Raw genomic sequence first — 25,878 nt, forward strand, 5'->3', positions numbered from 1 at the left:
GTAAAGTATAAGAAGCACCTCAATTACATGTCCTTCCTACTACTGCCCCCGGCAGCTACTAAATTCTGATTTAGGAAATCAATAATAGAGTGGGATTTTTTTAAGCCAGTCCTCCTCCCACAGAAATGCTTTATACCCCTGTCAATATTAGTTTGTTGATTCCCTTTTCAACTGAGTCTCTGCAAATTCTTTTCTAACTGTTCTCCTGTCTCTGTTTGTTCCATGCTAAGCAGATGGCCCAGAAATTAGCCAAAAGCAGGAAGAAGGTGCAGTACAAACAACTTCATCAGCTTGGTGTTATGCCTGTTTTGTTTTGTTTTTTTCACTTATTTACGTTTTGCCTTTTTTCTTATTTCGCGTTTTTGTTTTCTGCATCCAGCAAGTTTTTGTTCAGATTTCTTTTTGAACCGCCCCATAAGCCAACGTTTCTCAAAACTCAGTTGCCCAAAGTGGCTGTTTTCTGTTGCTCATTAGTCATCTCACTCCAGAGGAATGACAGGGAGCAGATTGGGGATGCTGAAGGGATCCTGCAGGCGTGTGCAAGTGCCCACCATTCAGGAGCATTCACGTGGCAGGGACCTGGGTCTACTCAATTCTAGTCATGTTTGATTTGTGGATTTGTCAGATTGCTGGATGCAAAAAAGAAAACTCGCTAATAACCACATGTGTGCAGAGTCAAGCCCTAAGTGAATCAGACTAATGTGCTTTTTTGGTTGTGAAGCTTCTAGGTGCTTATAAGCTACCCATGGGACACTGAGGCATTGGGGCTCGCTCTTATTGGGGTGGCTTCAGGAGTGGGTACTGCTTGTGTGGTGTGTGGTGTGTGGGAAGACGAAGACCCTCTTACCACAACTGCCTTTTTTGCACCTGCTGTAAGCATTGTCCCCCATCACTTGAGCAGGAGCAAACTCTGACTTCTCCAAGGTCCTGGGGATATGAGTCAGTTGCCCTTGTTCCTTCAATCTTTTGGGCTCTGAAACCCTTGCAGACAGTGTCATTCATGATCATTGTTCATGGAGTCAGATCTACTACAGTTACTGCTTCCATGGCGGAAGAAGCAAGGAGGAGTCCGCATTTCTCCCTGTAACCTGGAGATGCTCACTCCCGTCCCCGTGTCATCCTCTGTGTGGTCCTTTCAGCTTTGGCAGTCTAGTTCTGAAGTCTGCATCGCTGTTCTGGTGACTGTGTCTCAATGCCTCTGTGTATGAGCTAACCTTGCTCGCACACACCTGGGTCAGAGTAACGTATTGAGCTTTCCCTTGGTGCATTTTCCTTCTCAGGCTCCTGAAGGTGAGTCTCAGCCAATGACTGAAGTGGATCTCTTCATTTCTACCCAGAGAATCAAAGTATTGAACGCCGACACGCAGGTATTAACTGGCTCCCACCTTCCTCAGGGGTGAAGCTTAGCATGACAACTAGGAGGCTGTGCCCTTGTCTGTAGAGCCGCTGTCCCCAGATGCTGGCTTCCACACAAGCTAGAAGGTTGTGTATGCAGTGCCTGCTGCTGGGCTGGGGGCTGGGGGATGGGAAGGGACTTGGTAGGGAGGATTGGGGCTCTTAAAGATCAAAGGAAAAAATAAGCCTTGGATATTGTTTGCTAATAATTCTCATAAGTTTTTATCAGAAGATTCATGAACAAACTAGCCTTTTAAGAAATTTTGTTTAAAATCACACACACACACACAATACAATCATCCAATCATCACATGCAGATTTTTTATTTTTTAACTTCCCCACCAGAGATTGTACTGGTTGTAAAATGATTGAAATTCCTTTTCACATACTACAGACCACTTCCTGCTCTGGGTTATCACAAACCAAAGGAATTGCTCCCAGGCCTGAGTGGGTGCATGTAAATCTGCCAACAGGGTGTTTGCAGCGAGCTCCCACGTGTGGACCGCACTTGGCTGGGCTTTGGGGTGGCAGGCTGTCTCATGGGTCATTAGATGCCGCACTAGACATACCATCCTCTCCCTGCTGCCTTCCAGGAGACGATGATGGACCACCCTCTGAGGACCATTTCCTACATTGCAGACATCGGAAACATCGTTGTGCTGATGGCCCGCAGGCGGATGCCCCGCTCCAACTCCCAGGAGAACGTGGAAGCCTCCCACCCATCCCAGGATGGAAAAAGGCAGTACAAGATGATCTGCCACGTCTTTGAATCTGAGGACGTAAGGGCGGCCTCCCTTCCATGTGATCTGGGCTGCCCTTGGGTGGCCAGGTTCCCTCTAGTTCTCAGGACCTTAATCATATGTGAGACAAATACTTATTGAGCACTTATTATGTGTCAAGCACTGTTCTAGTGCTAGGGATATAAGGCTGAGTAAAATAGACAAGATACTCATTGTAAAGGTTGTAGAGAGACAGAAAATAAATAGATAAATATACTTAATATACAGTTAGGTAGTGGAATGTTTGATAGGGAAAAACTAGGTCAAGGGATAGAGGGACCAGGGGCTATTTCAGGTAGAGTGATGAACAAAGTCCTTTCTGAGGTGACATTTGAGCAGAGACCTGAGTAGAGTTGAGAGTGAGGAAAGAGCAGGTGCAAAGGCCCTGAGACAGGGGCCTGCTGATAGAGGTTGAGGAAAGACAAGGAGGCAAGCCACTAGAGAGGCCAGAAGGGTGGGAAGAATTCAGCCAGACCCACAGGGGCCCGAACAGGTCTCACCTGGCCACTAGGGCATTTGGGGAGGGCAGTTCTTGGACGTGCAGGACTGCCTTTCCTAACAGGAAAGTTAGCGTCCCTGACCCTACCCACCAAATGGCAAGAGCACCAGCCCCCCACTCCTTAGCAAAACCAGCTGTTCCTCCGGTCACAAAGCCAGTGATCCCTAACGCCCATCTCTCCAGGTGATAACGTCAGCAGAGGAAATCAGTGTACAACAGAGGTGGGGCCCATTCTTCCATTCAGCCTTCTTACCCAGTTGTCCCTAGAACTGCCGGCGAGAACACCAGGCTTCAAGCTGTGTTAGCATCATGCTTCTCCCAAAGCTCGACAGGGCTTGGAAACTCCCTCTGGGCCCTTTTTTTTTTTTTTCTGGCCAAGCCATGAGACTTGCGGGATCTTAGTTCCCCGACCAGGGATTGAACCCGGGCCCTCGGCAGTGAAAGCACAGAGTCCTAACCACTGGACCACCAGGGAATTCCCCCCACGATGGTTTTGAACTACAGAGCCTGCCCCAGAGGGCCATGTTGGTGCCGTTGACTGGTCTAACTTTTCCTCCTGCCACAGTGGAATAAGCTGTATTTCTCATATTGAGCAGGGAGCCCTTATATACTTAAAGAAAATTGCCTATGGTAGCCTTGGCTCCTTAGAAGGGGCCATTTTTCTCCAGAAGAGTGTTCATCCAGCTGCTTTAAATGGCCTTCCTCTGAGAAGTTAGGAGTCTGAGGGGAGCTGCTTTTCTCCAGGGAAACGGAGCTGACATGGCTGTAGCCACAGACAGGAGGAGTCGCTTACACTTTTGTACCATCTTTTACTTGTCTGGTTCTCTAGAAAGCAGCCCCAGGGACACGGTCACTGAGAAGGCAGAGAGCTTGAAGCACCTGTCCTGGCCATTCTCCCCGCTTTTCCTTTAAAACTGAAGCCAAACCTGCAAACTGGGAGAAAATGAGTTTAGAAGGTTCTCGGAAAGTTCCAAAGGAGTTACATTTAGAATCTTAAGTTTCATGTGTCCTGCAGGCCCGTGAAAAGGTGGAGTTAGCTCTGCTCACCAGACATGAAGGTCCTGGTACGACCCTCTGCCACCTCCCCCTGGCTTGGTGCTCCTAAGGAGGGCTTTCTTTCCCTTGGGGCTCCTTTTTGTCTGTAGGGGGAGATGATGAAGGGGAAGAATGAGGAAGCAAGAGTGGACCTGGGAATCTCACTGCTTTGCTTCCAAAGCCCAGGACAAAGGGGGAGAGCGTGGGCTGCAGAACTGGGAGAACTGGATGTGGATCCGGTCTCCCGTTCTACAGACGCTCAGGCTGTGCAGCTGCTGAGCTTCTGTAGAACGGGCTGCCGTGCAGCTCAGGTGGACACAGCAGAGAAATCAGTGGCCTGTGTGCGTTCGCCCGGTGCATCCACTCGTGACGGTCGGGAGGTCCGCTGGCCGTGTTCTCAGACACTTTTTTTAGTTCGTCTGTTCACACAAGCCTCTGATGCCCACGGTGATGCCTCGGCAGGAGGCAGCATGGTGGTCCTTGATGTGACTTGTGGCATGTGACGTCACCAGATTCTCAGAGTGAGAAAAGTTGAGCATTTCTTTCCCCACTGCCAGCCACACAGAAATTTCTGATATCACTTTGAAAGCACTTCTGCTTTCAGCAAAAATTACCAAAGGTAGGGAAAGGAGGAGTGGAGATTAGAGTTGTGTGTGTTTGAAACATTGCCCTAGAGCTTTTTCTTGTTTTGCAGGCTTTCTACCCACTATTATTAGACAGAGCAGCAGTCCCAGTGGTGGGCAGGAGATGGGCTCCGGAATCAGGCTGCCAGGATTCTCAGCCCCCATCCCCACCCCAGCTTAAGCTCTCAACCTCTTTTTCCTGCTCTGCCCAATGGGAGCAAATAAAACAGATCCGAAGTCTAAGAGCGCTGAGAAACAAAAGGGATTGTTGTACTCAGTTGGTTGATAAACCTGCTTTGAGCTGCCATGAGACACTTTATAGGATTTGTCCAGCTTACCGTGAATCTTACACATTTGTTGCAGGAATATTACCGTGTTTAGGCACTTCTCCAGGCTCTAATGGGGTTTTTACACAATGTATGATAAATGCACCCTGTTACCTTTCTAAAATGTGAACATTTCTGAATTCTGAAACACTGCCTTCAGAGCTTAGGATGAGAGCTTATGGACCAGTCATACTTACATCTTCGACTTGTTGTGAGGATTTATGTGACGGTGCTTCTACAGCATTTAACACAGCACAGGCTCAGTTGCTGGTGTCTCTCCCAGGTTGTAATGTTGGTTAATTAATGCAGGGAAAGGTTATCAAAGCCCAGTGCAGGAGAAAGAACAATAGAAGCAGAGTGAGCGGTGTGACCTTGAACAGGTTCCTTCACGTCTCTGGCCGCAATCTCCTCACCTGGAAAATGCATAATAAATATTCTGTAATGTCCCATCCATAGATAATATGAATGAAATGAAATTCATAGATAATATAACCTCCCTTTTTGAAAAATTTTTCACAAAATAACCAAAGTATTGCCATAAATATAACACAAAGGAGAAATAAAAGGAAAGCAAGCTAAAATAAAATAGGTTGATAGACACACACACACACACACACACACACACACACACACACACACACACACACATGCAGAACCACCATACTCTACGGCCAGTGTGCAGGCTGATGGGAATGTGATTTATTGGCAACCCACATCCCACGAATAGCACTGATGCTGATGATTTTCCAAAGTCATGAAGCTTACTCGTGGTAAAGTGTTGGACAAAACAAAATACCATCTTCTCTCAATTTACAGAATAGTTGTATTCTTGGAATGTTCAGTGTGTACTAGGGCGTGCAATTAAAGCCTTGTGTTTTTATATAAATTAGAGTTGAGTCCCAGCCTTTAGACACAGGTGTTATATGTACATGAATGTCCAGTGGGATATTTGAAAATTGTGCAGGATGTAAAACAACTCGTCCTGTGTAGGACTGTCCTTTGCACGGCAGTAGGTCCAGCGTCTCTGACTCCTGTCCATCAAATGCCAGGAGCTCCATCAGGATCATTGTCATAGACAAAATTGTCCCCACTAATTTTGAAAATGCCCTGTAGCAGGCACTGCCGCCCCATGGCGACCCACTGGGCTAGCTGCTGCCTAGGGCTCTGTAGTCCTGAGGGACCCAGGTCGCCCACCAGCAGCGCTGCCCTGTTGACCCCGTCTCCCCTTTCCGGCTCCTCTCCAGGCTCAGCTGATTGCACAGTCCATCGGGCAGGCGTTCAGCGTGGCATACCAGGAGTTCCTCAGGGCCAACGGGATTAACCCCGAAGATCTCAGCCAGAAGGAGTACAGTGACCTGCTCAACACCCAGGACATGTACAACGACGACCTGATCCACTTCTCCAAGTCGGAAAACTGCAAAGATGTAGGTACTTTCCAGAAGCTGTTCTCTGAGCTGGGCCAGCCGGGCCCACCCGCGGTAGAAGTGAAGGCAGAGTGGCCGGGTTGAAGAGTGCGCTCAGGCCCATCTCTGGCTCCCCTCACATGAGGCCCGATAAAGACTGCAGCCGAGGGCCGTGGCCAGTGAGACAGGGCGTCGTCTGCTCCCTGCAATCCAGAGCTGACTTTGGGGTGGGTTCCAGAGGCCGACAGGACCTGAATCCTGCCCTTTACCAAGCCCACAGTCTAGGAAAGGGCACAGAAGATTTTAAATGATGGTGCTCGTACAGGCACTCGTCAGAGACAGCTGTACTTGGCAGATTGGAGCCGATCTCGGCTCTCAGGTCTCAGATGATAAGTGCTGTTGCTCCCCCAGGGACCGAGCTCTAGAGGAGTGTCTGGAGGAAAACGGGGCCGTCTGATCTGGTCTGAGGTCTGGGTATTCTTTGGAAAGTGTAGAGGAGTGCAGAGGGCTGAGCCAAAGTAACAAGCATGAGGGTCCGAAAGCTCAGGAATTGTCTGGGGAGCCATGAATGAGGCAGTCAGGCTGCAGCAGGGACTGTGCATAGGAGAGGATGTGAAGAGGCCAGTACGGGCTTTGGGTCAGAACTGGAGGGCTTGAGAGTCCAGCTGTGGTGAGGGGCCTGGACTTTATCCACTAGGTGTGAGAAAGTGATCTTTTTATCCACTAATGAATGTTAAGTGTCCTAGGCTCCCTGGAAGCAGAGCCTGAGATGGGAATTCTTGTTCATGGGATTTGGGGGAAGGGTGCACTCAGGAAAAAGTGAGTGTGGGCAGCAGGGTGGTGGGGATGCCAGGGAGGAATGTGGCCTCGCTGGAGATGAGCATCATTCGGACCCAAAGGGAAGGTCCAGCTCACACGTCGCAGGACAGACCTTGTCCCACCTAGAGCCAAAAGAGCTGGCAGGCCTTTGTAGCCTGTGCTGATCAATCATTGACACCAAGGTCAGACGGAGGTGTGTTAGTGTGCTTGGGCTGCCGTAACAAAGTTCCCCAGACTTGGGGGGCTTCAACAACAGAAATGTATTGTGTCACAGTTCTGGAGGCTGGAAGCCCGAGATCAAGGTGTCCGCAGGGTTGGTTCCTTCTGAAGGGGAAGGTCCATTCCAGGCCTCTCATTTGCTTGTAGATGGTCTTCTCCCTGTGTCTTCACTCTGTGCATGTCTCTGTGTCCAAATCTCCCCCTTTTGTAAAGATACCAATCATGTTGAACTAAGACCCCTCCTAATTATTTTAACTTGACTGCCTGTGAAAAGATCCTATCTCCAAACAAGGTAATATATGCCATGGAATATAGAAAGGATAGGATGTGTTTGGGTTGGAGTCATCAGGGAAATGTCTGTCATGTTTAGTCAAAACAGGAATAGGGAAAATGCTTTGATTTCTGTCGCTACCCTGGATGGTTGCTGACTCAGGCTTTCTACATGTTTTCCTCCTTTCAGGTCTTCATAGAGAAGCAGAAAGGGGAAATCCTAGGTGTGGTGATTGTGGAGTCTGGCTGGGGATCCATCTTGCCAACCGTGATCATAGCCAACATGATGCACGGAGGCCCAGCGGAGAAATCGGGGAAGCTGAATATTGGGGACCAGATCATGTCCATAAATGGCACCAGCCTGGTGGGCCTGCCTCTGTCGACCTGCCAGAGCATTATTAAGGTAACTGGAGATGGGAAAAATCAACCTCTCTTGTAGATCTGAAGTGACATGAAGTCATCAACATTTGAGCATATTCTAACTGTCAGGCACTGAGAAGGACACAAATACAAAAGGCGTGGACTTGCACTTGGGTTGTTTACCATCAAGTTGCTATTTACCGATTCCTCCCTGAAATTGTTTTTTCAGGGATGGTATATCTGGCTCACATAGCACCACGCACTAACACCATGCCCTCGCAGACATCACTAATCAATCACAGCATTCTGTCCCCATTAAGCCCACACTCAGCCTCAACAGAATTTTGCTCAGCTCAATAATCAAGACAGTCACTTATAGTCAGCTGGGTGTACTTGAGATGACTTGCCATCCCTGTTACAAATCATGGAAATGCTTCAGATCCCAGGGCACTTTCCTTCACTGTGATCCAGGTGAGTGTATCCTCCCCAGAGCCTGCGTAACATGATCAACACATGCCAGGTAGAAGGAAGGAAACTGGTACAGTCTGTATACTCCTTCTAAAACCTGAACATAATTACTTCTTGTTCCGCCTGAATTGATACTGTTGCATGAGGCTGAGAAGAGCTTCTTAAAGGAAAATTGAATATGAGTATTTGAGGGCAAGAAATTAGATTTTCTTAGAAATGAAGTATCCATGTGTAGTCTCTTGAGCGCATTGGAACTTGCTGATTGCATGGGAAGTAGGAACAAGTATATTCTTCCTTCACTACAGTATCTGTAGACCCTGCCAGCTCTGTACCAAGCAGTGTGGAACAGGCAGACTAGGATCCTATGACTTTCTTTGGTTCCTTGGGGTTTCCTGAAAGACTGTTAACTAGAATATAGCTCTGTATGTGTGTGTGTGAGAAAGAGAGGGAGAGAATAAATGTGAATTTATAGAATAGTTATTCTAAGCAGAAGAACATCACAAAAGACAACATCCTTGGCCAAGGGCCCTGGGATGGAGCAGAGGTCAAGGTGAGTGTATAGGCCAGACATGTCTACCTCTTTGCGTTTTTTGTTTGTTTTTTATGTTATATAGGAATTCATCTTTTTTTCTTTCTTTTTCCTGCTTTTTTTATCAATATTTTTTATTGAAGTATGGTTGATTTATAATGTGTTAATTTCTGCTATGCAGCAAAGTGATTCAGTTATACATATATATATATACATTCTTTTTTTAATATGTTCTTTTCCATTATGGCTTATCATAGGATATTGAATATAGTTCCCTGTGCTATACTGTAGGACCTTGTTGTTTATCCATTCTCTGTATAATAGCTTACATCTGCTAACCCCAACCTCCCACTCCATCCCTCCCCCGACCGCCTCCCCCTTGGCAACCACCAGTCTGTTCTCTATGTCCATGATTGTTTCTGTTTCATAGATAGGTTCATTTGTGTCACATTTTAGATTCCACATATAAGTGATATCATATTGTATTTGTCTTTCTCTTTCTGACTTACTTCACTTAGTATGATAATCTCTACTTGCATCCACGTTGCTGCAAATGGTATTATTTTGTTCTTTTTTATGGCTGAGTAGTATTCCATTGTGTATATGTACCACATCTTCTTTATCCATTCATCTGTCGATGGACACTTAGGTTGTTTCTATGTCTTGGCTATAGTGAATAGTGCTTCTATGAACATAGGGGTGCATGTATCTTTTTGAATTATAGTTTTGTTGGGATATATGCCCAGGCGTAGGATTGCTGGATCATACGGTAATTCTATATATTTTTAGTTTTCTGAGGAACTTCCATACTGTTTGCCACAGTGGCTATCCAACCAGCAGTGTAGGAGGGTTCCCTTTTCTCCACACCCTCTCCAGAATTTGTTGTTTGTAGACTTTTTAATGATGGCCAACCTGACTGGTATGAGGTGGTACCTCATTGTAGTTGTTTTTTTTTTTATAAACTTATTTATTTATTTAATTTTATTTTTGGCTGCGTTGGGTCTTCATTGCTGCGCACAGGCTTTCTCCAGGTGCGGTGAGCTGGGGCTACTCTTCGTTGTGGTGCACAGGCTTCTCATTGCGGTGGCTTCTCCTGTTGTGGAGCACGGGCTCTAGGTGCACGGGCTTCAGTAGTTGTGGCTCGTGGGCTCTAGAGCGCAGGCTCAGTAGTTGTGGTGCACGGGGCTTAGTTGCTCCGTGGCATGTGGGATCTTCCCGGACCAGGGCTCGAACCCGTGTCCCCTGCATTAGCAGGCGGATTCTTAATGACTGCGCCACCAGGGAGGCCCCCTCATTGTAGTTTTGATTGCATTTCTCTAATAATTAGCAATGTTGAATATCTCTTCATGTGCCTATTGGCCATCTGTATTTCTTCTTTAGAGAAATGTCTATTTAGGTCTTCTGCCCATTTTTCGATTGGGTTTTTTTGTTGTTGAGCTGTGTGAGCTATTTGTATATTTTGGAAATTAAGCCCTTGTCAGTCATATTGTTTGCAAATATTTTCTCCCATTCTGTAGGTTGTCTTTTCATTTTGTTTTGCCTGTTTATTTTTAATGAAACAAATCTAAATCCTCATAAGATAATCACGCCCAGAAAGAAATAGTCCTTTTTGGGCTCATTTCTTTTTGTTATAAATAAATTCTACCTCTTGCTTAACATACATTAAAGATAAGATTAAAGGTCCTAGTTTGAACATGTATATTCATTCAAACATGTTTAATTGGGCTTCTGTTAGCCTGAGCTGAACTGTGAAGAAGCCAGAATGAAAAATAAAAATAAATATAAAATAAAAATTTTAAAAAAAGAAGCCAGAATGACAGTATGCACATGGAGGATAATTTATAATTGAAAGGGTTCAGTGGGCCCTAATGGCAACATAGAGGTGAAATGCTAAGAGCATTTGGAGTGGGGGAGCGGAGAATCTTACCTGATTTTTAAGGTGGGCCTTAAAGGAGGAGTTAGACTCAGGTGGATAGCAGAAAGGAAAGTGGCCTTTGGGAGTTCTTCTGGAATTGATGGATGGTGGACTGGCTTTGTGTTGGGAGAGACAGGTCTGAGCCAGGCTGAGAAGGCTGATCTGATGGTGTGATAATGTGGAGAAGCCAGAGAGGGCCAGGAGTAGGGAGAAAGGACCCACCCACGTATGGCTTCCTCACTCACACATGCCAAGGTTCACAGATGCCCTCTCACACCAGGGAGCAAGTTACTTATTAAACACCCATGCATGTGTGAGAACTGCCGAGGGGCCATGGGAACCAGAGATGCCTCAGACACAATCCACACCCTGAGGAGCTTGGCCTCGATGGGGAGAAGTGAATGAAAGGACTGATAATAAGTGACTGAGTGCTGTGCGCCTGGACCATTCTGAGAATGTGTATGTTCACTCGCAGAACCCTACGGCAGCCTTCTGTAGGGTAGGTACTATTGTGTAAGTTAGGAAACAGGCGCAGAAAGATGATACACTCATTTGAGGTCACACAGCGTGTCAGTAGGGCAGCCAGATCACTCGGCCACCCTAATATCGTTCCAGCGGTGTCTGTGGTCAGACCCTGGGGCAGTGGTTCTCAACCTGGGGGATCTTGACCCCCTGGGGGTCATTCGGCAATGTCTGAAGACAGTTTGGGTTGTCACGACTAGGGAGAAGGAGATGCTACTGGCATCCAGTGGGTGGAGGTCAGGGATGCTGCCGGACATCCTACAGTGCACAGGACAGTCCCCACAGCTAAGGATTATCCAGCCCAAATGTCAGTAGGTTGAGAAAGCTTGCCTGCGGGAGATAGTTCAGGTGTGGGAGAGAAATCTGGAGAAAGGGAGGTCGGTGAGGGAGGGAGGGTGGGGAGCTGATCTACGTCTGGAAAGGTTTGGGGAGGAGGAGCCAGTTAGAGGATAACTTGAGCGCAGGTGGGGCTGGGGCCTGGGTGGGAATAAGCAGACCTTCCTGAGGACTGGCAAGGCTGCATGCCTGAGCCCATTTACACACCTGCCCGGCAGTGCCCAGCCCTTGGCACTGGTCACCTCCCTTCCTCTTCATAAAAAACAGCCCGTGAGGGAGGGTGATGGCAAATGCCCGGTCCACAGATGAGTCGTCAGCTACTCAGAAGGTGCAAACAGCACGCCCAGGACACCCCAGCTGACGGAGTCCAGATCCCCGTCCACCCCTCCCCGCCTGTGCACGAAGGAGGCAGACGAGGTGAGGGAGGCTGCGAGACCCATGGCCTGCCTTCCCCTGGTACCACACGGGGACTGGTCTTCTGTCCAGTGCATCACACATCAAGGTGGAAACAGACTAGCGCAGGGCGCAATTGGCGCACTGAGCAGTTTCCTAAGGGGAAAAGGTTTGTTTGCAGGAGTAGCTGACCTTTGATGTCTATAAATGGAGTCTCTGGAATTGGAAAATTAAAAGGCCATGTGGTGATGAAAGAGATGTAACTGATGAAGATGGAGAGAAAGAAAGCCAGCACCTCTGTGGCCACCCTCGGCAGAGAAGTACTTAGCAGGCAGGCCCCAGCTAGGACACAGCTGCCCTTTCTCGGTGCTGCAGGATGCGCTGCCTTGTCAGATAGAAAAGGGTGATTGGCCCTGTCCCCCTCTCCCCCCACCCCGAGAATCTTCCTACTGATTTCAGCTAGAATTGCCAGTACCAAAGAAGACGTTTAATGGGTTGTCTCCTTGTTTTTAAGTTCTGTAAAAACACATCTTTTTTGCCTCCCCCTGAGCAGGTACTCACACTGCCCCACCCTCACCCCTAGGCCCCCGCAGGGGAGCATTCTGGGCTTCTTCAAGGCTTCCCATTAGTATCGCTTGTTTCAGTGTTACGTCAGTGCTCCTTGTGATGAATTTAACGAGCAGCTCTCATCCTGGAAAATCAGTGCTTAGCAAACTTTGATTGAATCACCCAGGGATCTTGTTAAACTGCAGGTTCTGATTCGGCAGGTCTGGGGTGGGATTCTGCATTTTCAACAAACTCCCCGGTGATGACATCGCCAGTAATGGGCTTCGAGTGTTCTGCATCTTGCCACTTTAATGCATGTTGACCTTTCCTCTCCCCTGGTTATAGGGAATAGAGTACGTTTCTAGAATAGATTACAGGTATTGAATTATTTTCTGTACTTTCTTCCCTAGCTCTTATTTTTCCTGTCATAGTTCCTAAAGCATAATTAATGGTAGGCAAAGCATGTTAGCAGACCGCCTGTTCATGCCATCGCCTCCACGGTCCTGCCCTCCAGATTTGTTTTCTTTTTGAAACTAGAGCACCGCTTCCTTACCTTCCACAGGGTCATCACGGGTCTGCTTTCCCGTTGCTATAGAGACCATTCTGGCTTCTCTCCTCTCCCGTTCCCTCTTCCCTACTCTTCCCTCCCACCATACTTCTTAATTTGCTACGCCATTCCACTGTTGTCATGGGGACGAAATGACCATTTATTTAATTGGCACCTCCAATAAAGTGGCAGCTGAGAAATCCGAGTTAATGGGACCCAACTTGAAGCATTGATGAGGAACAGCAGAGCAAGTGCGTGGTCTGGTTGTTTCAGATTGCCATCTCTCTGGGCTTCGTCTTGCAGCAAATATCCCCAGTCTAGAAATTCTTTCACTCAGGGACCAATCAGCATCTTAAATCAGTGTACACAAAAGAACCCACCGGAGCGATGTGGACTTTTTAGGTAACATCGAGAAAATAGAGTCCTTCTCTTGCTTTTCAGGAGCTCTCCAAGGTTTTCCTGTGCCTCACAGACATACCTGAACAACCCCAGTGTTTCATAGGTGTAAACGTTTAAAGCAGGTAGCTCCGTCTGGAGGGTTGTGTCTCTGACAGCGTGCTCCTCGTTTGTATCATCCTATGCTCTTGTTTCCCACACGCTCCTGGTCTCGTGGTTTGTGATGTGGAGAGAGAGAGGGGAATGGACTCTGGCTGCCCTGCCTGCGCCCGCAGCCCTCCCCTGAGCTCCCGGAGGCCTGGCTCCACCAACTCCCAGCGCCTAACACGTGTCTTGGCACATTGCAGGGGATCCATACATATCTACTGATGGAGTGATCACGAGGAGGCACTCAAGGGAAAAAGAAATATATGCGCGAATGGTATCTGAGCAACACCCCCAAAAGAGAAGCCAATTTGTAATGTTAGAGATAGCTGTTTCTGAGCATGATGGTTGAGATGTGGTGTTGTCAGCAGACATGCTTAGGAAAGAATAAAAATGCATAACAAGGGCTGAAATCGTAGCAGTTAGAAGTGGAAGAGCCCTTAGTAGGTTTCAGCATTTGTTTTGAAGATGTGGAGACTGAGGTAGAAGGTGGAATAGAGGGTCTGAGACCCCCCACCCCGGGCTGTGGTGGAGGAAACACAGCTGCAGCCCAGGTCTCCTGACACAGCAGAGGCCTCTTCACCCAGCCCCGCTGGTCCCGCTGTTAGGGGAAGAATTCCAGCACATCCCCGTGGGCATGGGTGACAGGACCTGCTGCTGGGCGGGAGGCCTGGATCTCCGCAGACTTCCTTTACCCTGGGAGAATCGCCCTCAGCACATTCTGTTGCTCTCGTTTGAAAACATTTCTTGAACCGGAGAAGTTTCCTAGAGCTGTTCCAGAAACCACGGAGAGATGCTGGTAACAGCTGCCTACGAGTGCACAAACATCACCACAAGCCAAATCACAGCCGCCGGGAGGCTCCAGTCCTGCAGAAAACAGCAACTCAGGAGACTGAGGAAACAGCTGGGGGTGGGGAATTAAACTGACCTCCTCAAAACTCACACGTTGAGAGGACAAGCTGGAATCACCCAGAGGAAGTGGGGCAGCCACGGAGCAGGAGCCCTGAAGTCTCACCAGGTAGGCGAGTAAACTAAAAACACGGCCCCGTGCAAGGCTGGGCTAAAAGGTTGGGGGCACAGGTTCATCCTTCTGTCACTCTCCCTGGCTTCTCTGTCGAGCAGGCCTTACTCATGAATAACACACACCCTCCCATTGTCTATATGGGGAATCACGGTGTAGGAGAAAATGCTCTGGGTTTGAATACAAATAGACCTGGGACAGAACCTTGCTGTGGGTGAACTTGGGTGAGTGGTGAAGCCGCAGCTTCCTCCTCTATAAAATGGGCATAATTAGAGCTGCCAGTTTGTCAAGGAGATTGAAGGAGACAGCTCCTGTGACTCCAGGTCGGTGCCTGGCAGGAGTCAGCGTGCAGTGACAGGTGGTTGGGCTGGTTTCGTCATCAGGATGGGTTTTGATGGACAGTGTGACCTTAGAGGTGCTCACACACATGGGGGCGGCTGAGTGGGCACCAGGCCAACTGGCTCTCCGTCACCCTCGCCCTGGCGTGGCTGGCCCATGCTCTCACGGAGCATGCTGGCCACAGGTGTGAGTAGTAAACTGACATCTTTGACTCTGATCATCCCTGAGTGCACATGAGTTTATTGTTCTGCGGCAGTGGTCTGTACCAGTTGTTCTCAAAAATTGAGTGTATCGCCAGGAAGTGTGTATCAAGTCACCGGGAAGACTCATTATCACACAGATTGTTGAGACCCATCCCTGGAGTTTCTGATTCTGTAGGTCTGGGTGGACCCCAGACTCTTGCTTTTTTTTTTTTATTGAAGTATAGTTGATTTGCAATATTGTGTTAGTTTTAGGTGTACAGCACAGTGATTCATTTATCCATATGTGTGTGTGTGTGTGTGTATATATATATATATATATATATATACACACACACACACACACACACACACACACACATTCCTTTTCGGATTCTTTTCCCTTATAGGTTATTACAAAATATTGGGTATAGTTCCCTGTGCTGTACAGTAGGTCCTTGTTGGTTATCTATGTTATGTATATAGTAGCATGTATATGTTAATCCCAGCCTCCTAATTTATCCCTCCCCCCACCCTGCATTTCTAACAAAAGCATCCGGGTGCTGCTGGTGTGGGGTGTCTTGGCCGAGCATAGGGGACAAAAAAGCCCCTATCCATCCCTCAGTCTAGAGTGTATCTATATTACTTAGAAGCAGAAGGTGTGTGGGTCCCTCCTGCCACTCAGAGGGGCAAGTTATACTCTTGCCACAAATTCTGTTGGCACCGAAGTCACCTAACACCACTTTCACCTCTCGGCTTGGCAAGGTGCTTGTGAGGAAGGCAGAGGCTCCATTATCCCCGTCCCGACCCCACTGAGCCTCAGACGAGGCAGGTTTAATGTCCGTGTCTGCGTCCTCGCCCGTAAAATGTGAAGCAGAAGTCCTGACCTCCCGCAGAGAGAGTTTGCAGACTGGTCGGAGGGTGACCGTTGGCAGCAGCGGCTGTGGAATTGACAGATTTGTGTTTATAGAATCAGAGGCGATCACCCTTCGGGCTGAAATGGATTTGTCATTGTCCTCCCAGGGCTCTCTTTCCACTTCGCCGATAGAGGGCACACACTGGACCCATCGGTGACTTGATGGGGCAGGGGGGTGAGGGGGGCGTCTCCAGGAGATACGGCGGACTTGGTGGAATAGAGCCTACCTTTGCCTGTCCCTCCTCTGCTGGCGGAGAGGCTGTCCACTCACCCCACAGTACCATCTTTTAGGAAGAGCTTCTCCCCTCAGCTCTGGCCCTTTGGAGGAGTGGACCTTGGCAGGCCTGGCGCCGCTTCCCAATCAGCTGGCCTCGCAAGCTGGGAGGTGCAGTGAGGCAGGCATCAGACGGGAGTGCTGAGTCCTCCCCGCCTCAACTCTCAAAGCAGGGCCTCCAGCCACAAGCGGTGTGGTCTCTCCACCCTGGCCCTTCCCCTGTGTGCCATGATGGAAGCGGGTTGGAAAGCACCTGCTGCTGGCCATTTGGTCTGGACCATCTGGCAAGTGGGAGTTGCCTGAGGCAGAGCACGCAGGCTGGGGAGATGTCGGGGGGCGGGGGCCGGAGTTCATTTCAGGACTGAATTACTTTTGTCTGGCACCTTCCTCTTGGGGGAGGCTCACAAGTCGGTGGTGGGACCAGCTGGAGCAGAACCTTCCCACCGCCTGAATGAGGGAAAGCGTAGCTTCGTGATGATTTTCTAGGGGTTCTCCTGTGCATGCCCGGGCTCTGGTCCCTGCTGAGCGTGTGTTCAAGGGGCAGGAAGACAGGCCTGAGCTCAGCTTGGATCACAGTGGGGTGGAGGAAGCTCTCTAAATAGGCTCAGAAACCAGATGGAGTCCCTCTTTATCTTTAAAAACCAATTTTGCCTCTATACTCCATTCCAGTTTAGAGGGAGGGACGAGTTACCAGGCAGCGTGAAATCGGAGATGACCATTAAGCCCTATTTCCTCCTACTTCCCTCTCCACCAGCACTGGTCCTACCACCCTATTCATTCTCCCAAGGAGGCCTTCACTGACTGCAGTCCTGCCTCTGTGCCCTGCTTCTCCCCGCATGCTCTTGGGAGTGTTGATAAACTGTAAAATCTCTAACAGGCAGAGAGAATGGGAAAGCGGGAGCATCAGGGGCGAGAGACAGCAAGCCCTGATGAATTGGGCTGTTGTGTGAATTAGTTGTCCTTTGTTAGAAAAGGAGGAATTGCTACGAGTATGCCTTTCAGAGAAAAAGTTCCTTTCGTGCTCGTCTCCCACCTGACCAGGAGAGAGATTGTGCATCCTTCATCTTTCAAGCCAAAATGCACATGTGGCAGTTTTCCTGTTAGCTGCACAGACGATCGCTTTTTTCAGATGCCTTGAATGCAGTCCGTTTCCCAAAATGAAGACATTGCCCATAGAAACTGGTCTCTGCGTGGGCTGAAAGGGCTCCATGTAAACCTAATGGTTTTCTCCCCTAGGTTGACTGACAGAATCTAGGCTGGACTATCCGACTCAAGCGCTGTCAGGCTGGATGCGGGGCACTGGAGTCAACGAAGAAACCGAGGCTCAGTGCAGCATCTTTTGCCTTTGGTGCCGTCTGCATTTATCTCTTGTTGGCATCAATGGTCATCGAATCCCCTGTGCTTTATTCACATTTCAGGGCTTGAAGAATCAGGCCCGGGTCAAGCTGAATATCGTGAGGTGTCCCCCAGTGACCACCGTGTTGATCAGGAGACCAGACCTTCGCTACCAGCTGGGGTTCAGTGTCCAGAACGGAATCGTAAGTACAACCCCACACCTCTTCCAAAAGTCTGACACACAAAACCGCGGCCCAGGGTTTGGGTTTTGGGGCTATTCTTGAAAGCTGGTCATTTACCGGAAAGAATCCAGCAAGGAAGGGACGAATGGGTGAAGGCAGATTCACTTCCTCCATGGGCAGAGATTTCTGTGCCTCCTGTGGGGGAAGAGAGGGACCCTCCCAGATCCATGTGCCCCAGAGCCCAGCGACTCTGTGATGCGCAGGGTGACCCTCCCAGCTGCCAGCTTGAGATAGTCTGAGGTACCCACCTTCCCAACCCCCCCAGCCAGCAGCTTCCCAGGGCAGGGGGTGAAGAGCCCTGGGGGCTGGGCTTCCAAAACCTTGGTGATACCAGCGCAGCCCAGGCTGAGACCCCAGCCCTGTAGGGGTTATGCCTGAATGATCTCTGCCTTGCCTTTTTTTTAAGGGAATTCCTTTATTTTTATTATTTATTTATTTATTTATTTATTTAGCTGTGTTGGGTCTTCGTTTCTGTGCAAGGGCTTTCTCTAGTTACGGCAAGCGGGGGCCACTCTTCATCGCGGTGCGCGGGCCTCTCACTATCGCGGCCTCTCTTGTTGCGGAGCACAGGCTCCAGACGCGCGGGCTCAGTAGTTGTGGCTCATGGGCCCAGCTGCTCCGCGGCATGTGGGATCTTCCCAGACCAGGGCTCGAACCCGCGTCCCCTGCATTGGCAGGCAGACTCTCAACCACTGCGCCACCAGGGAAGCCCCTGCCTTGCCTTTTTAACCTGAATTTGGCACTTGGGAGATAAAGAGTACTTCCATCACCTGGATGTCTGCCTTCGAATACTTTTTTTTTTCCCCCTTTATTGTGATAAAACATACACAACATTAAGTTTGCCATTTAAATCATTTTTAAGCATACAGTTCAGTGCCTTTAAGTACATTCAAAAAGTGGTTGTGTCCATCAGTGCTATTTCCAGAACTTTTTCTTCATCCCAAACAGAAACTCCATACTCAGTACTATTCCCTTTTTGTCCTGGTTTGCCTTGTTCTGGACTCATAGTAGTTCTGGGCTTTGGTGACATATCCGTAACCTTCTTGATATTATAGATTTGGGATGTGCCTTCCCTCTCTCTGCATTCATCTTTGCAGATAGAAAAACCTATTCTTGGGCTTCCCTGGTGGCGCAGTGGTTGAGAATCTGCCTGCCAATGCAGGGGACACGGGTTCGAGCCCTGGTCTGGGAAGATCCCACATGCCGCGAAGCAACTGGGCCCGTGAGCCACAATTACTGAGCCTGCGCGTCTGGAGCCTGTGCTCCGCAACAAGAGAGGCCGCGATAGTGAGAGGCCCGCGCACCGCGATGAAGAGTGGCTTCCGCTTGCCGCAACTAGAGAAAGCCCTCGCACAGAAACGAAGACCCAACACAGCCATAAAATAAATAAATTAAAAAAAAAGAAAAACCTATTCTTTTTCCTCCCTTAATTTTTTTTTTATAAATTTATTTATTTTATTTATTTATTTTTGGCTGTATTGGGTCTTCGTTGCTGCGCACGGGCTTTCTCTAGCTGCAGCTAGCGGGGGCTACTCTTCGCTGTGGTACGCGGGCTTCTCATTGCAGTGGCTTCTCTTATTGTGGAGCATGGGCTCTAGGTGCGTGGGCTTCAGTAGTTGTGGCTCGCGGGCTCTAGAGCGCAGGCTCAGCAGTTGTGGCGCACGGGCTGAGTTGCTCCGCGGCATGTGGGATCTTCCCGGACCAGGGATCGAACCTGTGTCCCTGCATTGGCAGGCGGGTTCTTAACCACTGAGCCACCAGGGAAGTCCCCTGCATAGGCTTTTAAAGAAAGTTGCACAGTCAGGAGTGAAAAGTCAGATCTGTAAATTCAAACCATGTTCTTTTGGGAAATTCCGATTGCTTTGTGTGTGAGGTAGGGGTGGCTATATCCTGCAGTGCTGAGCCCAGAGCCCTCCCCCAGCCTGCAGCCTCTGCCCACCGCAGTGCCTGGCTGCACTGAGACGAAAACCAGCCCCGTTATCATTTCTGCCAGAAGGGATGTTTGAACAAGAACCACTGAGTTGGGACAGCCAAAGGGAGCTTCTGCCTTCCAGCTGGCCACACTTTGGAACACAAAGTAGGGTTCTAGCAGGTTCTAGCCCCATTTTAACTCAGGTAACTGTGACCCTAAAAAGTGGGCTGCTAGCATTACACAGTTCAGTGTTTGAGTTCCAGATAATACTAAACTGGGTTACACAGGCTGACAGTTTGAAAACATTGGCAGCTCTGTGACAGGCCCAAATAGCTCTTTTTACCAAGATGGAGCTGGGATGAAAAGTACTCAGAATTCACTGTGCCGCGAAATCCAGTGACGTGCTGCATCCCCGGAGCAGAGTGCGAGAACAAGGGGGCCATCTGGGCATCCAGAGTCCTATCTCTTATAAAAAGAAACAAAGAGATGTAAATGTCCACAGCCTGACCATGGCAGCTCCTCAGAGCTGAGAGTGCTGGGGATGGGGGATTCTAGAAAAGACAGTCTCCCACCCCCACCCAGTTCCCTAGCAGGCGGTGCCGGCCAGGGTGGGTAACTTGGCCTTTGACTCTGATAGATCTGCAGCCTCATGCGAGGGGGAATAGCGGAGAGAGGAGGCGTCCGCGTGGGACATCGCATCATTGAAATCAACGGGCAGAGCGTGGTCGCCACCCCACACGAGAAGATCGTGCACATCCTCTCCAATGCTGTTGGGGAGGTAAGGGAGAGTCGGGGGCTGGGGGTCCCCTGGTGCCCTCGCCCCCTCCACGAAGCCCTCCTGAGTGTCCTTCCCTGTCCTCAGCACACCTCCACAACTGAACAGTCTGCCTCGGACCAGAATTTAAACCTGGTAACGAGTGGTTATCTTAGAAAATCCCGTCGCGTCACCCTCAGCCTTCTCCCCTGGCATCACTTGCCCACCTCCTCTTTTTAGTTCTCAGATCTGGGCATCTTCTCGCCATAGCTGCCCAAGTTCTCTCCATTTTTCCCAGCTAATCCCGCCAACTGTGCCTGGAAGATTTTAAGTCTTAGATTCAAGTCTAATCAGCAGCTCCCCAGAGCCAGTTCGCTGGTGTGGCTGGGCAGGGGTCAGAACAGCTATTCTGGGGCTGACTTCCTGCCGGCGGAGGGAGGCAGGCAGGAGCAGCCAAAACCCCACAGTGGTCCTCCTTCTGTTTTAAGGGTTTTCTCCTTTTAAAAAAAAAAAAAAAGGCCTGGTGAGAGCAAGAGCTTTTGGGAAATAAACCACCTTACCTGGTTTTCATTGTTCACTCTCTGTCACCCCTAACTTTTTAGAAGCCCATGGATTCCACACTTCCTGGAGGCCACCTGGGTCAGGCCCCTGTTAGGAATGGTGGGGGGACGAGGGGTGTACCTTCAAAGGCGTCCCATGGCGAGAGGTGCCGCCTCTCCCGCCAGCCCTGGGGCAGTGCCCACACAGCTCCCGCAGCCTCAGTCCCCCCCGCTGAAGTGTGTCTCTGCCCTCAGATTCACATGAAGACGATGCCGGCTGCCATGTACAGACTGCTGACGGCCCAGGAACAGCCCGTCTACATCTGAGGCCACGCCCCCCCGGGCAGCATGCATGGAGGACTGTCCTCACTTGTGGTCGTGCTTCTCGTGCTGCATCTGTGTGCCCACTGAGACGTGCCCCTCTCATACCCAGCACTCGGTTTGACACAGGAGGAAAAGAATCCACAGAGACCTCCTTCTCTGTTCTCTGTCTCTCTCTAGTTTGCTTTTTTTTTGTAACACCGGGGAAGGTTTGTATGCACTCCCTTGAGGCTGGAGAGCGCCCAGTACCCACCCAGAATGTGCCCAGGACCATCCTGAAGGGCCCTCGGGGGTCCTGAGGAGGGCTGTCACCGCTCAGGAAGAATCTTCCCTTCCCAAGAGGTGCAGACCTCTTAGAAGGAACTCCTAGGGGTGGTGACGAAGCCGATTCAGCAGTGCCTACGATCCAACCGCTGATCTCTGCTCTCCTCCAGTCAATTTACGGGAATATGGTAGTAACAGGGAGGACCAGCCCGTGTCTTTACAGATATGCCTGCCCACCGTGTACGTGGGGCACCATACATTATTTCTGCCCAGAACTTCTGAGCCAACCTTATGCCTCTTCTATAGCTAGTTTTAGTTTCAACATAATTGTGTTTTCTAATGCGAACCTTTTCACCCAGGATAGAAGGGGAACTGCCGTGGACAAGAATACCTTCGTGTTGCAGAGAACTGGGCGATTCCCAGGGCATCCGTGGCTTCCCAAGGTTACCAACCATTAGCTAAAAACACAGGCAGGTGCTGCCTGCCTCCTTCTAGATCACACGTACGTACAGAGTCTCACTTGAATATGTTTCAGCCTTCCCTCCTCCCTGCTGCCAGTGAAGCACCCAGAGCCCCTGGAAAACCCATGTCACCTCCCTGTGAGGCCCCTTCCCCCAGCAGGTGAGGCCTGCAGGGACTGGTGAGCCCTGTCTGGAGAGAGCTGCCCCTCTGAGGCTGAGGCCCGGCCCTGCCAGCACCGCCTTGGCTAGAAGTGTTCTGGTGGACCCCCCCTCGCGCCTCCACCCGGACACACACATCCCACACTGGGAGTCTGGGAATGATGGACTGTTCCCCCTGAAGATGAGGCCGGGTGGAATCGTGTTATGCTTCCTGGCCCAAGGTAGGACCAGCCTTGTTCTCCGCTCAGGACCATGAGGCAGGATGTGACATTTGAGAGGCCAGAACAGTATATAAACCACAAAACTAAGGGGACAATCATGACCTCAAGCGATGCCTAAGAATCCCCAAATGTGTTCCAGAAACATCTTGCTGCCTCGTGGGCCTGAAAAAGCTTTTATTTGGTGTGGAACGTTACGTGTTTTATCAGGTGCCTCATGTCCATGGGTTTTGTCTCAGTTTGGTGCAGATGTTTTAGTAATATGATTCTGAGCCAGTTTTCACTTCCTCTTGGTCCAAAGAGCATTTTGTTTCCATGTGGGTGGGGTGTGGCTTGGTTTGGTTTTTGTTTTGTTTTGCTCGTGACCTCTGCAAAGACGGGGAAGAGAAACTAATATATTTTGTGATATTAATATAGTCCCTGTTCTCAACATCTGCGTTACTTATGTTGTGTCCGTGGAAATAGGAACCCGGTGAGCACGTGTTGGATAGTATGGATTTATACGTCGAATGGAGGGATTTCAGGGAGGGAGAAAGGGAATAGGAAAAGATTGGGAACAAGATACTTGTGCCAGAGAGCTGTGTGGTCAGTGCCCCTGGGATCTCTGTGCCGTCTTGAGTTTTCTGCTTCGAGTCAGGAAAGCCGGTTGTTTCAGCGGCGTCAGTGGCTGGACTCCCAGTGTGACCGTGGGACACGCCCTGCTGAAGAGTGGCTGTGCTGCCCGCATGTCCCCTTTAGGAAGGGGCTGCCCCTTCTCCAAGGGTCCAGTCTGGGACCCCTGGATGACTTTTGAGGACACTTAGCTGAATGCTGCTGGGAGACCAGCCCCAAGGCTGACCCACCGCAAACGTGAGGAGCCGGAAACCTCAGCTCCATTTACCAAACCGTAGTGTCTGATGACATATGATTAAATACTAAAGAGTCCTAAGTTCATCTTTCCTTTGCCAGAAGGAGCGAGTAAAACAGGGATGAAGCATTCTGGGTGGTATTTTTCAGGCATGAGGAGCCTTGGGAAGTCACCGGAGAGAGGCTCATGCCATCTGCTCCCAGGGTGACCGCTGCTTGAGCCGCCTGCCCGAGGGCCCGTTCAGAGCCCCCGCAATCGGCCAGGGGACGGGAACCCCACCAGCACGTCCCTGGGCAGCCGCCCACATAGTTACATGAGGCTCTTCACCCAAAGGAGAGAAGAGACAGAATATACTTTCTATTGCTACTGCACAAAAATCTTGGGAAGTCTGACAGGTGCTGAAAAGGCCAGTTTGGTAAACGCTCCTAGAAGGCTAACATTTTAGCATAAGATTATCCGCCACATACCTTTGTGTTCGTATAAGTGGCTCCTCACGCCCAGATAGCGAATGTTTCTGTAGCTTGGTCCAGGTTCAGCGGGCTGGAGTGTATTCGTTTCTCTGCTCCCACTGGATGGAGGGAATCAGCCCACCTTCGGAAGTTAACCAAGGAGGCAGAATCTTAATAGTAACTCTGTTTTTGAAAGTCCCACGGGAAGTGGTGGTCTGTTTCCCTTCTGACATCCCAGTATATATAGTTACATATGTAAATATCTGAAACCCCGTGTAATGGGGAAGACTATGTACAGAACAGCCTTCCCAAACGTGGCCCCGGGCAGAAAGCCACTCTTGCCGCTTGGCTAGGACATCTTGGTGACTCAGCTTTGGGGACAGATTCCTAGATCCGTCTACCCTTCCTGGTCCAGCCGTGATGCACCAGAACCCACCCTGCCTCTGCCTTCTTAAATGTGAGCATTTCAGGGAGCCACCATCAGCCTTGGGTTCACGAGAGGATGAAGCCCCCAGAGACCAATGCCTGGAGCCTGCTCCCCGCACCGGAGCGGCTCCTCCAGGCCTGGAGCCCATCACGGGGCGCCGGACTCCAAGTCCCTGCAGCCGGCTCTGCTTTCTGAACATTGCCCATCAGCACCGGCCTCAGAGAGTCCCAGAGTAACCTACTACCTCCCCATCACTCCCACCACCCCTTTTCACACCCGCCACCCCGTCCGCACGCAGATGAGACCCACCCACAAGCCCTCCTTGGGTCCCTCAGCCCAGCGGTGAGGCTGTTAACAATGTTTACAACCAAGGGCACCTCCTCTTAGGTGTGTTTACTCTCCCACTGACAAGGCCACTTGCTGGTTTGAGTTTCATGTCTGTCTGCTCCTTCCCTGGTTGACTCCGACTTGAGCACACAACCCTGATCTTACGTCCCGACCCTCCATCAAGGCAGTCGTGAGGACCGTGTGGGAAGGAAATTCCGTGTACATACATATTCAGCAGTCCCTAGAGTATGAACTTGTACTATTGTTCTGTAAAGAGGGTGAAATAGAGCTTATTGTAAAGCGCTGGGAGAAGTATAGTATTGTATTTGTAACAATATGGTTCTTTGTATACACAAAACTCAATGATCTCTATATATAAATATAAATAAATATATAAATAAGATCTATATACACGTGAGCCTGGAATGTTGATGCCGCACACCCACTGAATGTACTTCCTCTGACAGTCTGGTCACCGGGCTGGCTCGCCCTCCCCTCCTCCATACTGTTTTGGGGGTTGTGATGTATTTAATGTGTTCTCTTCCTTTATTTAACTGAACGCTAATGTCTGTAAGAGTTGCCGCAACAATAAACAAGAACTTCACCTCTTGGCCCGGGCTGAGTGTCTTACTGTTTTGGGGGAGGGACAAGACTGAAAGTAGGGGAAAGATATGTCATCGTCCCAAAAGGCCACCTCCTACCCATCCCGTGGGACCTGCTCACTGCCCACAAACCACTTCCTAAGCAGGCAGGTTCTGTGAAACCAACTCAGCTGTAAAACACAATAGGCTGTATCTTTTTGAATTATGGTTTTCTCAGGGTATATGCCCAGCAGTGGGATTGCTGGGTTGTATGGTAGTTCTATTTTTAGTTTTTTAAGGAACCTCCATACTGTTCTCCATAGTGGCTGTATCAATTTACATTCCCACCAACAGTGTAAGAGGGTTCCCTTTTCTCCACACCCTCTCCAGCATTTATTGTTTGTAGATTTTCTGATGATGACCATTCTGACTGGTGTGAGGTGATAGCTCATTGTAGTTTTGGTTTGCTTTTCTCTAATAATAAGTGATGTTGAGCATCTTTTCACGTACCTCTTGGCCATCTGTATGTCTTCTTTGGAGAAATGTCTATTTAGGTCTTCTGCCCATTTTTTGATTGGGTTGTTTGTTTTTTTGATATTGAGCTGCATGAGTTGTTTGTATATTTTGGAGATTAATCCTTTGTCCGTTGATTCGTTTGCAAATATTTTCTCCCATTCTGAGGGTTGTCTTTTCGTCTCGTTTATAGTTTCCTTTGCTGTGCAAAAGCTTTTAAGTTTCATTAGGTCCCATTTGTTTATTTTTGGTTTTATTTCTTTCTCTAGGAGGTGG

The 25,878-nt window shown here is 49.4% G+C and overlaps 2 protein-coding genes across 7 annotated transcripts in view; one reads left to right on the forward strand and one right to left on the reverse strand.

Moving 5' to 3' along the window:
• The window catches only part of LOC309664969 (uncharacterized protein), an 81,477-nt gene extending 57,595 nt beyond the window's left edge, over nucleotides 1-23,882 (reverse strand). For 2 of the 3 annotated variants that reach the window (XM_082471145.1, XM_082471146.1), the window contains exons 1-2: nucleotides 23,773-23,882; nucleotides 4,855-5,070 (exon numbers count right to left, since the gene is read on the reverse strand). The gene's annotated coding sequence lies outside the window, so the exon portion shown is untranslated. Of the gene's footprint in view, nucleotides 1-2,180; nucleotides 3,813-4,854; nucleotides 5,071-23,772 lie in introns of those variants that run through there. The other variant, XR_014266105.1, reaches the window with a different exon arrangement.
• APBA1 (amyloid beta precursor protein binding family A member 1) overlaps nucleotides 1-25,119 on the forward strand; it is a 237,764-nt gene extending 212,645 nt beyond the window's left edge. For 2 of the 4 annotated variants that reach the window (XM_082470910.1, XM_082470911.1), the window contains exons 6-13: nucleotides 234-266; nucleotides 1,281-1,367; nucleotides 1,989-2,174; nucleotides 5,902-6,081; nucleotides 7,559-7,771; nucleotides 17,672-17,791; nucleotides 20,380-20,520; nucleotides 21,291-25,119. In XM_082470910.1, the coding sequence (XP_082327036.1) occupies nucleotides 234-266; nucleotides 1,281-1,367; nucleotides 1,989-2,174; nucleotides 5,902-6,081; nucleotides 7,559-7,771; nucleotides 17,672-17,791; nucleotides 20,380-20,520; nucleotides 21,291-21,362 (1,032 nt within the window). In that variant the 3' untranslated portion in view covers nucleotides 21,363-25,119. The remainder of the gene's footprint in view (nucleotides 1-233; nucleotides 267-1,280; nucleotides 1,368-1,988; nucleotides 2,175-5,901; nucleotides 6,082-7,558; nucleotides 7,772-17,671; nucleotides 17,792-20,379; nucleotides 20,521-21,290) is intronic. The other 2 variants (XR_014266084.1, XM_082470912.1) reach the window with 2 other exon arrangements.
• The last annotated feature ends 759 nt before the right edge of the window (nucleotides 25,120-25,878 follow it).

Source organism: Balaenoptera physalus, assembly GCF_965194825.1.
Source record: "Balaenoptera physalus genome assembly, chromosome: 7".
NCBI classification, from domain to species: domain Eukaryota; kingdom Metazoa; phylum Chordata; class Mammalia; order Artiodactyla; family Balaenopteridae; genus Balaenoptera; species Balaenoptera physalus.